Below are 13523 nucleotides of genomic sequence, written 5' to 3'. Positions count from 1 at the left end.
GGTTCCCAGGCATGAGGCACCGTGAGCTGCTGGGCTTGTGGGGTGGGCGGTGGGAGATCTGTGGGGAGTCCCTGAGTCCGACCCTGATCCCTCTGGCGGCCTCGTTTCCAGGCCTTTGACAACGACGAGCCCGGCACCAACAACAGCCGCCTGCGCTTCCAGCTGGAGCCCGGGGCCTTCAGCGCCAACTTCACCATCGACCCCGCCACGGGGGTGCTGCACAGCCTGGGGGCGCTGGACCGCGAGGCCATGGAGCAGGCGCTGCAGGGGAAGGTGGTGGTGACCGTGCGGGTGCACGACCTGGGCGTGCCACAGCTCAGCTCCCTCGTCAACGTCACCATCATCGTGGAGGTAACCGGGCTCCCGGCCGGGCTGGGGGGGCAGCAGGCTGGGGGGGCTCCCGGCCGGGCTGGGGGCAGCAGGCTGGGGGCTCCTGGCCGGGCTGGGGGCAGCAGGCTGGGGGCTCCCGGCCGGGCTGGGGGCAGCAGGCTCGGGGGCTCCCAGCCAGGCTGGGGGCAGCAGGCTGGGGGCTCCTGGCTGGCCTGGGGCAGCAGGCTCGGGGGCTCCCGGCCGGGCTGGGGGCAGCAGGCTCGGGGGCTCCCGGCCGGGCTGGGGGCAGCAGGCTGGGGGCTCCTGGCCAGGCTGGGGGCAGCAGGCTGGGGGCTCCCGGCCGGGCTGGGGGCCAGCAGGCTCGGGGAGGGCTCCCGGCCGGCCTGGGGGGGCAGCAGGCTCAGGGGGGGACTCCCGGCCGGGCTGGGGGGCCAGCAGGCTCGGGGGGGGCTCCCGGCCGGGCTTGGGGGGCAGCAGGCTTGGGGGGGCTCCCGGCCGGCCTGGGGGCAGCAGGCTCGGGGGCTCCCGGCCGGGCTGGGGGCAGCAGGCTCGGGGGCTCCCGGCCGGGCTGGTGGGGCAGCAGGCTGGGGGCTCCTGGCTGTGCTGGGGGCAGCAGGCTCGGGGGCTCCCGGCCGGGCTGGGGCCAGCAGGCTCGGGGGCTCCCGGCCGGGCTGGGGGGGCAGCAGGCTCGGGGGGGGGCTCCCGGCCGGGCTGTGGAGGCAGCAGGCTCGGGGGGGGCTCCCGGCCGGCCTGGGGGGGCAGCAGGCTCGGGGGGGGGGGAAGGGGAAGGGGAGCTGTGAGAATATTTCCGGGGCCCGCGCTGGGCTGGAAGCTGCTCCCCCTTCCCAGCCCCAGGGCTGAGTGCGGGCACACGTCTGCCCCTCGCCCAGCTGGGCACCGTGCTGGGCCCAGACTAGTGGCCTGGGTTTCTCTCCGCAGGACGTGAACGACAACGCGCCCGTGTTCCTCAATGAGCCCTACACCTTCTCTGTGCGGGAGGGCCTGGCAGGTACGGGGGCCGCCTGCGGCTGAGCACTTGTGGGGCGCATTGAATCCCAGCAACCGGCCAAGGGGGTCTGGGCAGGGCTGACTGAGTGGGGAGGCAGGGGGCGCTGTCAGTCCAGTGGTGGGGTGGGGAGAGGTGGGGCGGGCAGGGGGCAGTGCGGAACGTGGGCAGGACAGCGGCAGGGCAGGGGTGGGCAGTGGGCACCGGGGGGCGCGGTCAGTCCAGCGTCAGGGCAGGAGGGGACCGAGGGGCACGGTCAGTTCCACGGCAGGGCAGGGGTGGGCAGGGGCACCTGGGGCGCGGTCAGTCCCACGGCAGAGCAGGGGTGGGCAGGGGGCACCTGGGGCGTGGTCAGTCCCACGGCTGAGCAGGGGGCACCTGGGGGCACGGTCAGTCCCACGGCAGAGCAGGGGTGGGCAGGGGCACCTGGGGCGCGGTCAGTCCACGGCAGAGCAGGGGTGGGCAGGGGCACCTGGGGCGCGGTCAGTCCCACGGCAGAGCAGGGGTGGGCAGGGGGCACCTGGGGCGTGGTCAGTCCCACGGCAGAGCAGGGGTGGGCAGGGGGCACTGGGGTGCGGTCAGTCCCACGGCAGAGCAGGGGTGGGCAGGGGCAGGGGGCACCTGGGGCGCGGTCAGTCCAGCGTCAGGGGGGTGGGCAGGGGCACCGGGGCGCGGTCAGTCCCACGGCAGAGCAGTGGTGGCAGGGGGCACCGGGGGGCGCGGTCAGTCCCACGGCAGAGCAGGGGTGGGCAGGGGGCACCTGGGGGCGTGGTCAGTCCAGCGGCAGGGCAGGGGTGGGCAGGGGGCCCCTGGGGGTGCGGTCAGTCCCACGGCAGGGCAGGGGTGGGCGGGGGGCACCGGGGGGCGCGGTCAGTCCCGCGGCAGAGCAGGGGTGGGCAGGGGCACCTGGGGCGCGGGCAGTCCCCCGGCAGGGCAGGGGGCACCGGGGGGCACGGTCAGTCCCACGGTCAGTCCCACGGCAGGGCAGGGGCACCTGGGGCGCGGTCAGTCCCACGGCAGGGCAGGGGGCACCTGGGGCGCGGTCAGTTCCACGGCAGAGCAGGGGTGGGCAGGGGCACCGGGGCGCGGTCAGTCCAGCGGCAGAGCAGGGGTGGGCAGGGGCACCGGGGCGCGGTCAGTCCCACGGCAGAGCAGGGCTGGGCAGGGGCACCTGGGGCGCGTTCAGTCCCACGGCAGAGCAGGGGTGGGCAGGGGGCACCGGGGGGCGTGGTCAGTCCAGCGTCAGGGCAGGAGCGGGGGGGACCGAGGAGCACGGTCAGTCCAGCGTCAGGGCAGGGGTGGGCAGGGGGCACCTGGGGGCGCGGTCAGTCCCACGGCAGAGCAGGGGTGGGCAGGGGGCACCTGGGGGCGCGGTCAGTCCCACGGCAGAGCAGGGGTGGGCAGGGGGCACCGGGGGGCGTGGTCAGTCCAGCGTCAGGGCAGGGGTGGGCAGGGGGCACCTGGGGGCGCGGTCAGTCCAGCGGCAGGGCAGGGGTGGGCAGGGGGCACCGGGGGGCGTGGTCAGTCCAGCGTCAGGGCAGGCGGGGGGGGGACCGAGGAGCACGGTCAGTCCAGCGGCAGGGCAGGGGTGGGCAGGGGGCACCGGGGGGCGCGGTCAGTCCCACGGCAGAGCAGGGGTGGGCAGGGGGCACCGGGGGGCGCGGTCAGTCCAGCGTCAGGGCAGGGCGCCACTCACTGGTTTCCCGTCCCCAGGCGCCTTCGTGGGCAGCGTGGAGGCAGAGGACGCGGACCAGACCGAGGTCCATCACCGAATCTCCTTCCAGTTGGTCAGCGGCAGCGGGTCCAGCAGCTTCCTGCTGCGCTCCATCCGCCTGGGCCCGGGGCAGTACCGGGGCAACCTGTCCCTGGACCCCGACGTGGCGCTGGACTACGACCAGCTCAGTCCGGCGCACTTCAACCTGACGGTGCAGGCGGAGAACACGGGCACCGGCGATGCCCTCAATGTGGTGCCCACCACGGTGCGGGTGCTGGTGCTGGACGTGAACGACGAGCCACCCACCCTGGAGCCGGCCTTGCTGCAGGACCTGAGCGTGGCCGAGGACGCCCAGCCAGGGCTGCTCACCACCCTGCAGGCCTCCGACCTGGACACCAACCACTCGCTGCACTTCCAGGAGCTGGGCCTGGCCTGTTACAAGGGCGCGGGGGCTGCGGGCCGCGTGTGCCAGGACTGGTTCTACCTGGAGCCCAACGGCTCCGTCTTCCTCAACAGCTCACAGATCGACTACGAGGTGTGCGACCTGGCAACCATCACCCTGCGCGTGGAGGACACACGCACCGAGGAGGGCAACCGCTACAGCAACAACGGTGGGGCTGGCCTCACGGCCTCGCCTCCCGCTGCCCCCCGCGTGATGCTGGCAGGGGGCGCTCTGGGGAGTGGGTGCTGGCTGAGGGGGTGATCCCGGATACCCTGGCCCTGGCCTCGCCCAGCAGGGGGCGCTCTGGGGGGTGGGTGCTGGCTGAGGGGGTGATCCCGGGTACCCTGGCCCTGGCCTCGCCCAGCAGGGGGCGCTCTGGGGGTGGGGTGCTGGCTGAGGGGGTGATCCCGGGTACCCTGGCCCTGGCCTCGCCCAGCAGGGGGCGCTCTGGGGAGTGCGGTGCTGGCTGAGGGGGTGATCCCGGGTACCCTGGCCCTGGCCTCGCCCAGCAGGGGGCGCTCTGGGGGGTGGGGTGCTGGCTGAGGGGGTGATCCCGTGTACCCTGGCCCTGGCCTCGCCCAGCAGGGGGCGCTCTGGGGAGTGGGTGCTGGCTGAGGGGGTGATCCCGAGTACCCTGGCCCTGGTCTCGCCCAGCAGGGGGCGCTCTGGGGGTGGGGTGCTGGCTGAGGGGGTGATCCTGGGTACCCTGGCCCTGGCCGCGCCCAGCAGGGGCGCTCTGGGGTGGGGTGCTGGCTGAGGGGTGATCCCGTGTACCCTTGGCCTGGCCTCGCCCAGCAGGGGGCGCTCTGGGGGGTGGGGTGCTGGCTGAGGGGGTGATCCCGGGTACCCTGGCCCTGGCCTCGCCCAGCAGGGGGCGCTCTGGGGGGTGGGGTGCTGGCTGAGGGGGTGAGCCAGGGTACCCTGGCCTGGCCTCGCCCAGCAGGGGCGCTGTGGGGGGTGGGGGCTGGCTGAGGGGGTGATCCCGGGTACCCTGGCCCTGGCCTCGCCCAGCAGGGGGCGCTCTGGGGGGTGGGGTGCTGGCTGAGGGGGTGATCCCGGGTACCCTGGCCCTGGCCTCGCCCAGCAGGGGGCGCTTTGGGGAGTGGGGTGCAGGGGGCGCTCTGGGGAGTGCGGTGCTGGCTGAGGGGGTGATCCCGGGTACTCTGGGCCCAGGCGGATGGAGCGCAGCAGGAAGCTGCTGGACCCGCTGCCGCTGACCAACTGGAAGGAGATTCGGTGATGGACCTCGGCGCTCTGGAGGGTGGGGTGCAGGGGGCGCTCTGGAGAGTGCGGTGCTGGCTGAGGGGGGTGATCCCGGGTACCCTGGCCCTGGCCTCGCCCAGCAGGGGGCGCTCTGGGGGGTGGGGTGCTGGCTGAGGGGGTGATCCCGGGTACCCTGGCCCTGGCCCCACCCAGCAGGGGGCGCTCTGGAGGGTGGGGTGCAGGGGGCGCTCTGGAGAGTGGGGTGCTGGCTGAGGGGGGTGATCCAGGGTCCCCTGGCACGGGCATCGCCCATCAGGGGGCGGGCTGGGGGGTGGGGTGCTGGCTGAGGGGGTGATCCCGGGTACCCTGGCCCTGGCCCCACCCAGCAGGGGGCGCTCTGGAGGGTGGGGTGCAGGGGGCGCTCTGGAGAGTGGGATGCTGGCTGAGGGGGGTGATCTAGGCTGCCCTGGCTGCAGCAGCAGCGATCGGTGCACATGGACGGAGGAAGGTTTTGAAGGTCCTGTGGGGCGGGGCTGGGAGACGCGCCTGGTGCCTGGGGGCGCTGCAGAGACCCCTGATCTGTGACGAGGGCTCTCGCTTCCGTGTCCTTCGCAGCAACACTGAGGATCCTGATCAGTGACGTGAACGACAACAGCCCGGAGTTCCTGCGCATCAACGACACCTTCGGTGAGAGTGCAGGCTCGGGCGGCCCTGCGTGGGTGTGAGGCCGAGTCCCTGCGCCCAGCCAGCGAGGCCTCCTGAGCGCTGGCAGGGCCGAGCTTTGGGAGCAGGGTGGGGCACCCACCGTGCAGCAGTGGGTGCCCGTCACTTACAGCCCCTGCATGCGAGTGGTGGCACGGGAGCCCCGTGAGCTTGGCAGGTGCCCGGTTTTGCCCAGCTCAGGGCTGCCCAGCGGGCTCCAGCAGAGGGTGGCTGCAGCTGCCAGCTGCCGTGTGCCGTTGTGAGCCGAGCCGAGCGCTGGCCGCCACTGAGCCGTCTTCCTGTCTCCTTCGCAGTTGTGGTCCCTGAGGTCTCCCCCGTGGATCTGCCGGTGGCTGTGGTCAAGGTGAGGAGGCTGTGGGTCCGGGGCAGCGGCCCTTGGGGGCTTGCGGGGTGCAGCCCCGAGCAGGGGGCTGTGCCGGTGGGGCCATGACATGCCCGGTCTCCTGTCGCAGGCCACAGACGCCGACTCGGGGCCACGCGGAGCCATCACCTTCAGCATCTCCAAAGTCCTGTTCCTCCAGGACAACGGGCCCTCCCACACCCTCACCAGTGTCTTCAAGGTGGCGACGACGGCTGAGGGGGACCTCTACGTTGGCAGCATCCAGTAACGCCAGGGCAGGGAGAGAGCTGGGCCTGGGGGGCAGCGGGGCAGGGGTAGCTGGGCCTGGGGGGCAGCGGGGCAGGGGTAGCTGGGTTTGGGGGGCAGTGGGGCAGGCGTAGCTGGGCCTGGGGGGCAGTAGGGCAGGCGTAGCTGGGTTTGGGGGCAGTGGGGCAGGGGTAGCTGGGTTTGGGGGCAGTGGGGCAGGCGTAGCTGGGCCTGGGGGCAGCGGGGCAGGGGTAGCTGGGCCTGGGGGCAGCAGGGCAAGGAGAGCTGGGTTTGGGGGCAGTGGGGCAGGCGTAGCTGGGCCTGGGGGCAGCGGGGCAGGGTAGCTGGGTTTGGGGGCAGTGGGGCAGGCATAGCTGGGCCTGGGAGGCAGTGGGGCAGGGGTAGCTGGGTTTGGGGGGCAGTGGGGCAGGCGTAGCTGGGCCTGGGGGGCAGCGGGGCAGGGGTAGCTGGGTTTGGGGGGCAGCGGGGCAGGGGTAGGTGGGCCTGGGGGGCAGGGGTAGCTGGGGGTGGGGGGCAGTGGGGCAGGGGTAGCTGGGTTTGGGGGCAGCGGGGCAGGGGTAGCTGGGCCTGGGGGCAGTGGGGCAGGGGTAGCTGGGCCTGGGGGCCGTGGGGCAGGCGTCGCGGGGCCTGGGGGGCAGTGTGGCAGGGGTAGCTGGGTTTGGGGGGCAGTGGGGCAGGGGTAGCTGGGTTTGGGGGCAGCGGGGCAGGCGTAGCTGGGCCAGGGGGGCAGGGGGAGCTGGGTTGGGGGGGCAGTGGGGCAGGCGTAGCTGGGCCTGGGGGCAGTGGGGCAGGGTAGCTGGGTTTGGGGGCAGTGGGGCAGGCGTAGCTGGGTTTGGGGGGCAGTGGGGCAGGGGTAGCTGGGTGTGGGGGCAGCGGGGCAGGGGTAGCTGGGCCTGGGGGCAGTGGGGCAGGGTAGCTGGGTTTGGGGGCAGCGGGGCAGGTGTAGCTGGGCCTGGGGGCAGTGGGGCAGGGGTAGCTGGGTTTGGGGGGCAGGGGGGCAGGCGTAGCTGGGCCTGGGGGGCAGCGGGGCAGGGGTAGTTGGGCCTGGGGGCAGTGGGGCAGGCGTAGCTGGGTTTGGGGGCAGTGGGGCTGGGGTTGGTGGGCCTGGGGGGCTGGGGTAGCTGGGTTTGGGGGGCAGTGGGGCAGGCGTAGCTGGGTTTGGGGGGGCAGTGGGGCAGGGGTAGCTGGGTTTGGGGGGCAGTGGGGCAGGCGTAGCTGGGTTTGGGGGGGCAGTGGGGCAGGGGTAGCTGGGTTTGGGGGGCAGCGGGGCAGGTGTAGCTGGGCCTGGGGGGCAGCGGGCAGGTAGCTGGGTTGGGTGGGGAGCGTCTGAACGCCCTGCTGTCCTGACAGAGTTGCAAGCAACCTGGATGGGTCGTTAAAGGGCCGGTACCAGGTGACGGTGGAGGCCAAGGACAGCGGGACACCGTCGCTCAACTCCTCGGCTGTGCTGGACGTGAGTACACTCCCGGCCCCCTCTGCGGCCAGCGCTGGGGTTGTACAGACAAAACTACACAGGATCTTTTCAGGGGGCAAGACAAAGATTCCACATTTATTATGATGGCAATTTGATTTATGACCAATAACTAATATCTTAATTCTTATACACACACACACACCATCAGATGTTCTGCAGCTGCTGCATAGTTACCAGGCCTGGACATAGCTTGAGTTTGCAGCTTGAGTTGGTAGCTTGTGGCGGTAACTGGCCAGGAAAGCTGGGCACAAGGACGAGCTGGGTCACTGTTGGGCAGCCACCGATGCCCTTCCATGTCGGCAGCAGAATGTTACCCTCCAAAGTCTCCCATCTCACCCATCCTTTTTGTAGGCTTTAGTTGGAATCCAGAGTCTCTAGGTCTTGCTGTGTCCCGCTGCCTCTGGGTTTGGTGATTGATCACCCGTCAATTGCAGGCGACTTTCAGCCTCGGACCTGGCTTTGATCTTCCTTCTGTTGCACCTTTTCTGTTTAGGGTGGCCTCTGCTTACTTTGTTAGGGCTCTTGTCTGCATCTTCAGCCGGTGGGGTTTGAACTCTGTTTCATCAGGACAGGCTGGGGCTGGAGGTTGATTCCATCATCCATCCATACCTCAGTCACACGTCGAAACTAAACTAATAAGATTACAGCAGGGTTTGCAAAACTGAAGGTTGGAAGAAGCTTTTACAAAATGGAGTGAGCGTTTTAAAATGGCGTTTGAATTACAATATGGCAAACAGTGAACAGAAGTTACAATGTAGGCAAGTGTAGTGAATGGTGAACAGAAGTTACATTAATAAAGTGAACAATTAAAAACAATTTCATGTATCAGTTCTACACTGGGCACAGCACCGTGCCCACACCCGGCCTGGCTCACCCCCGGCTCTCCTTCCCCCCACTGCAGATCTTCACCGTGGACCAGAGCTACCGGGTCCGGCTGGTCTTCTCGACCTCCGTGAATGAAGTGCAGGAGAACTCGGACAAGATCAAAGCGTGAGGGGGTCCCTGGGCGCAGACGGGGCGGGGCAGCCTGCAGGGCTGACATGTCCTGACCTACGTCTGCACTCACCTGGCGGCCATTTCCCCTGCGCGTGTGCAGACGGCACGGTGCTGTGCACCCCAAAGGGGACCGTTGGTGCCCAGGACCCTGTGGCAGGCTCAGTGCCCACCTCTCCCCACTATTCCAGTCCCACCTTCCCATCAGCCCTGCAGCTCCCCGCCCCCTTGCTGCGTGGGCCACGGGCCGCACCGGCGGGGCCCTGAATGCCCAAGCCACCTGGTGCTGCTGGCCAGTGGGGAAGGCCCCTGGGGCACCATGTGCCCAGGTGTGCTCCCGCTCGGGACCAGCTTTGACCCGTGACGTTGGAGGGGAGAACCAGATGCCCCCACCTGGCTCTGGCAAATGGCACGTGTCTACCCACCCCCGGGCCTGCGAGTGGAGGGCTGAGGCAGCTAGACTGGGGCTCTCTGGGGCTGCGGGCGTGGGGCACAGCCCATGTACCAGGCTCCCCCCTGCTCGCTCCAGGGCTCTGACGATGGCGACCAGGACAACGGTCTACGTGGCAGTGATCCAGTCCGCAGCAGATGCGTCGCAGTCCAGATCGTCCAGGTACCCGAGGCGTGAGAAGGGGGCAGGGCATAGGCTGGGTGGGGGTGGCCAAGGCCGTGGGGCCGGGGCAGGATCCTGGGGGAGGGGTGGTGCAGGCTGATGGGGAGGGGGAGGTTGGCAGGGGATGACGACAAGGCAGGCGAAGGCCGGGTGCTTGGCGACTGCTGGGCCTGGGCCCTGTGTCTGCAGTCGGGACGTGCGGGGAGCTGGGTTGGGGGCTACGGGTGTGGGATGGCACCGCTGGACTGTGGCAGGGCCAGGCTCTGGGGCTGGCATTGACGCGTTCCTGGCTCACGTCGCAGGGCCCAGGAGAAGTCCGTGATGGAGGCGTACTTCGTGTTCAGCAACGGGACGGCCCTGGGGGTGAACGAACTCAGCATGTGAGTGGGGTTAGCTGGCGGGGGACGGGCAGAGGGCTGTCTGTGTGGGGGGGGTGCTGTGAGCAGCGGGTGTGTGCAGAGGGCTGTCTGGGGGGGGGGCGTGGGCAGAGGCCTGGGGGGCACCGTGGCGGGGCGCTATGGGCGGAGGTCTGGAGGGCACCGTGGGTGAGATGCCCAAGCAAGGGCCGTCTGGAGCAGCATGAGTGGGGTTTACATATGGGTTGTGTCCTCAACAGACTGGTCCAGAGCAACCCGCAGGCGCTGAGCGAGCTGATCCAGCTGGGACTGACCATTATCGTGAGTGTGGCGGAGCCGGGGCAGCCGGGCTGGGACGTGCTGTCTCCTCCTGGAGGAAGGGCAGGGCGTGGGGAACCTGCCCCCTTAGGGCCATGGCTGAAAGCAGCACATCGTGTCAGCCGCCTCCTCCCGGGGTTTGGAGGGGGCATCAGGGCCGGGTACCTAGGGGAGCCTGGCGACAGCCTGGGTCAGCTGGAGCTACCAGGGCCTGGGGCACTGCGGGGGGGGGTGTCCCAGGGGAAGGCTGAGGGCAGGGGAGCAGCGAGAGGTTTGCTGGCTGCCCCCCCCCGAGAGCCGGAGCAGACGGCCTGAGGGGGCTGATGGCAGGGGAGGCTGCGTGTTGGACGGGACCGGGAACCGGGGATGAGGGATGCTCCCCTGGGGAGGACGAGCTCCCAGCAGAGAGTTGGGGGTCCAGCCAGGAGGAGTGGGGGTGCACTGTGCCGGGAGGGCTGGGATGGCTGACCTGGCAGTGGCATGGGACAGGGCTGGGTGGAGGATGCTGGCGCGCGATGGGGTAAGGGCAGTGCCCTGGGGTGAGGAAGGGGCTGGTATGGGCTATTTGCACTGGGGGTTGCTATTAGCTGGCCCCAGGGAGGGTATCGCAGGCGCTGTGCAGCTGCCATGGAGTCCTGGGGAGCTGAAGGAGGCGGGTGGAGGTGGGCGCGCTGCAGGCAGCACTGGGTCCCTCTGACACTGCCACCACCTCAGCAGTGACCAGGCTGCTGGCTGGATCCCCTCTGGGGGGTGGCACAGCCTATGCAGCGGTGGGGTCCTGGTGCAGGGGGTGACGTGTCTCTATACCCAGGGCCCCGGGACAGTGGTGGAGCCCAGTAAGGAGAACGAGCTGGTTGGCATCATCGCGGGGCTGGCTGGGGGTCTGGTGCTGCTGCTCCTCATCATGACGCTGGCCTTGCTGGCCACCAGCCGGAGGTATGAGAGCCCCCGCCCCCCCCTCGGCCCCCGGCCCTGCCGACACCTGCCTGTCCCGCCCCATAGCTCCTGCTGTGCTCCTGCCCGTGCTGTCCTGTACCACTGCCGTGCCACCCCGTGCCAGGTGCCAGCCTGGCCCCGGGTCCTCCCCAGCCAGCACTGCCCTCGGCGCCACGCCCGTCGCTCACCCCGCCCACTCTTTGCTTTTGCAGCTACAGGAGGAAGCTGAAGGCCATGAAAGCGCTGAAGGTGGCGTCCACACTGACAGCCAGCGTGGCCCAGCAGGGGCCGGCCATCCCCGGGACAAACAAATACAACGCTGAGGGGTGAGCCTGGCCGGCAGGAGGGGGACCTGCCTGGGCCCCCATCCCTGGGAGCTGGGGCTGCAGCCTGGCCAGGGGGGTGGAGGCAGGGATGTGACATGCCCCAGCACTGGTCGCTGGGAAGCAGAGAGGGGGTGGCAGTGCCATGGAGTATGTTTGTGGTGGACGTTCCTAAGCCCAGAGCTGCTTCCACCCCACGTGCTGCACCCGACTGGGCACCAAGGCCCCCTGGGTGGCCCAACAGCATGTGACTGGCCTCCGGCCGCGTGTGCCCCGCCAGGGTCCCGGGTGTCTGCCTCGGGGTGCGTCAGGCGGGGGGCTGGGCTGCTGCACGCTTGTTGCGGTGTGGCTGTGCATGGACGTTTCTGTGTTGTGCTGGCTGTGGTTGTGTCCTGGTTGTGGAGAGTGTGGCCCTGCTGTTGTGTTGTGCTGGCTGTGGTTGTGTCCTGGTTGTGGTGACTGTGGCCGTGCTGTGGTGTTGTGCTGTCTGTGGTTGTGTCCTGGTTGTGGAGAGTGTGGCCATGCTGTTGTGTTGTGCTGGCTGTGGTTGTGTCCTGGTTGTGGTGACTGTGGCTGTGCTGTTGTGTTGTGCTGGCTGTGGTTGTGGTGAGTGTGGCCGTGCTGTGTGTGTGTGTGCTGTGTTGTGGTGTGTTTGTGGGTGTGTGTGTGTGGCTGTGCTGTTGTGTTGCTGGCTGTGTGTGTGTTGTGGTTGTGGTGTGTGTGGCTGTTGTGTTGTGCTGGCTGTGGTTGTGTTGTTGTGCTGGCTGTGGTGGTGTCCTGGTTGTGGTGACTGTGGCTGTGCTGTTGTGTTGTGCTGGCTGTGGTTGTGTTGTGGTTGTGGTGAGTGTGGCCGTGCTGTTGTGTTGTGCTGGCTGTGGTTGTGTCCTGGTTGTGGTGAGTGTGGCCGTGCTGTTGTGTTGTGCTGGCTGTGGTGGTGTCATGGTTGTGGTGAGTGTGGACGTGCTGTTGTGTTGTGCTGGCTGTGGTGGTGTCATGGTTGTGGTGAGTGTGGCCGTGCTGTTGTGTTGTGCTGGCTGTGGTTGTGTCCTGGTTGTGGAGAGTGTGGCCCTGCTGTTGTGTTGTGCTGGCTGTGGTGGTGTCCTGGTTGTGGTGACTGTGGCTGTGCTGTTGTGTTGTGCTGGCTGTGGTTGTGGTGAGTGTGGCCGTGCTGTTGTGTTGTGCTGGCTGTGGTTGTGGTTGTGTTGTGCTGGCTGTGGTTGTGTTGTGGTTGTGGTGAGTGTGGCCGTGCTGTTGTGTTGGCTGGCTGTGTGTGTGTCCTGGTTTGTGAGCCTGCTGTTGTGTTGTGCTGTCTGTGGTTGTGTTGTGGTTGTGATGAGTGTGGCCGTGCTGTTGTGTTGTGCTGGCTGTGGTTGTGTCCTGGTTGTGGTGAGTGTGGCCCTGCTGTTGTGTTGTGCTGGCTGTGGTGGTGTCATGGTTGTGGTGAGTGTGGACGTGCTGTTGTGTTGTGCTGGCTGTGGTGGTGTCATGGTTGTGGTGAGTGTGGCCGTGCTGTTGTGTTGTGCTGGCTGTGGTTGTGTCGTGGTTGTGGTGAGTGTGGCGGTTATGTTGTGTTGTGCTGGCTGTGGTGGTGTTGTGGTTGTGGTGACTGTGGCTGTGCTGTTGTGTTGTGCTGGCTGTGGTTGTGTTGTGGTTGTGGTGAGTGTGGCCCTGCTGTTGTGTTGTGCTGGCTGTGGTTGTGTCCTGGTTGTGGTGAGTGTGGCCCTGCTGTTGTGTTGTGCTGCCTGTGGTTGTGTTGTGGTTGTGGTGAGTGTGGCCGTGCTGTTCTGCTGTGCTGGCTGTGGTTGTGTCCTGGTTGTGGTGACTGTGGCCGTGCTGTTGTGTTGTGCTGGCTGTGGTTGTGTCCTGGTTGTGGTGACTGTGGCCGTGCTGTTGTGTTGTGCTGGCTGTGGTTGTGTCCTGGTTGTGGTGACTGTGGCCGTGCTGTTGTGTTGTGCTGGCTGTGGTTGTGTTGTGGTTGTGGTGAGTGTGGCCCTGCTGTTGTGTTGTGCTGTCTGTGGTTGTGTTGTGGTTGTGATGAGTGTGGCCCTGCTGTTGTGTTGTGCTGGCTGTGGTTGTGTCGTGGTTGTGGTGAGTGTGGCCGTGCTGTTGTGTTGTGCTGGCTGTGGTTGTGTCGTGGTTGTGGTGAGTGTGGCCGTTCTGTTCTGCTGTGCTGCCTGTGGTTGTGTCGTGGTTGTGGTGAGTGTGGCCGTGCTGTTGTGTTGTGCTGGCTGTGGTTGTGTCGTGGTTGTGGTGAGTGTGGCCGTGCTGTTGTGTTGTGCTGCCTGTGGTTGTGTTGTGGTTGTGGTGAGTGTGGCCGTGCTGTTCTGCTGTGCTGCCTGTGGTTGTGTCGTGGTTGTGGTGAGTGTGGCCGTGCTGTGGTGTTGTGCTGCCTGTGGTTGTGTCGTGGTTGTGGTGAGTGTGGCCCTGCTGTTGTGTTGTGCTGCCTGTGGTTGTGTCGTGGTTGTGGTGAGTGTGGCCGTGCTGT

The 13523-nt window shown here is 68.1% G+C and overlaps 1 protein-coding gene across 1 annotated transcript in view; it reads left to right on the top strand.

Moving 5' to 3' along the window:
- The window catches only part of CDHR2 (cadherin related family member 2), a 37622-nt gene that overhangs the window by 22586 nt on the left and 1513 nt on the right, over positions 1-13523 (top strand). Inside the window, exons 17-29 of the mRNA XM_039484394.1 lie at positions 112-351; positions 1270-1339; positions 3050-3661; positions 5311-5382; positions 5712-5761; positions 5871-6022; positions 7376-7478; positions 8401-8489; positions 9022-9105; positions 9408-9485; positions 9722-9782; positions 10591-10715; positions 10928-11041. Of these exons, the coding sequence (XP_039340328.1) occupies positions 112-351; positions 1270-1339; positions 3050-3661; positions 5311-5382; positions 5712-5761; positions 5871-6022; positions 7376-7478; positions 8401-8489; positions 9022-9105; positions 9408-9485; positions 9722-9782; positions 10591-10715; positions 10928-11041 (1850 nt within the window). The remainder of the gene's footprint in view (positions 1-111; positions 352-1269; positions 1340-3049; positions 3662-5310; positions 5383-5711; positions 5762-5870; positions 6023-7375; positions 7479-8400; positions 8490-9021; positions 9106-9407; positions 9486-9721; positions 9783-10590; positions 10716-10927; positions 11042-13523) is intronic.

The sequence above is a fragment of the Mauremys reevesii genome, linkage group 8 (genome assembly GCF_016161935.1).
Source record: "Mauremys reevesii isolate NIE-2019 linkage group 8, ASM1616193v1, whole genome shotgun sequence".
Taxonomy (NCBI): domain Eukaryota; kingdom Metazoa; phylum Chordata; order Testudines; family Geoemydidae; genus Mauremys; species Mauremys reevesii.
Note: the sequence above shows the minus strand (reverse complement) of the source record. Positions and strands in the feature narration are given on the sequence as shown.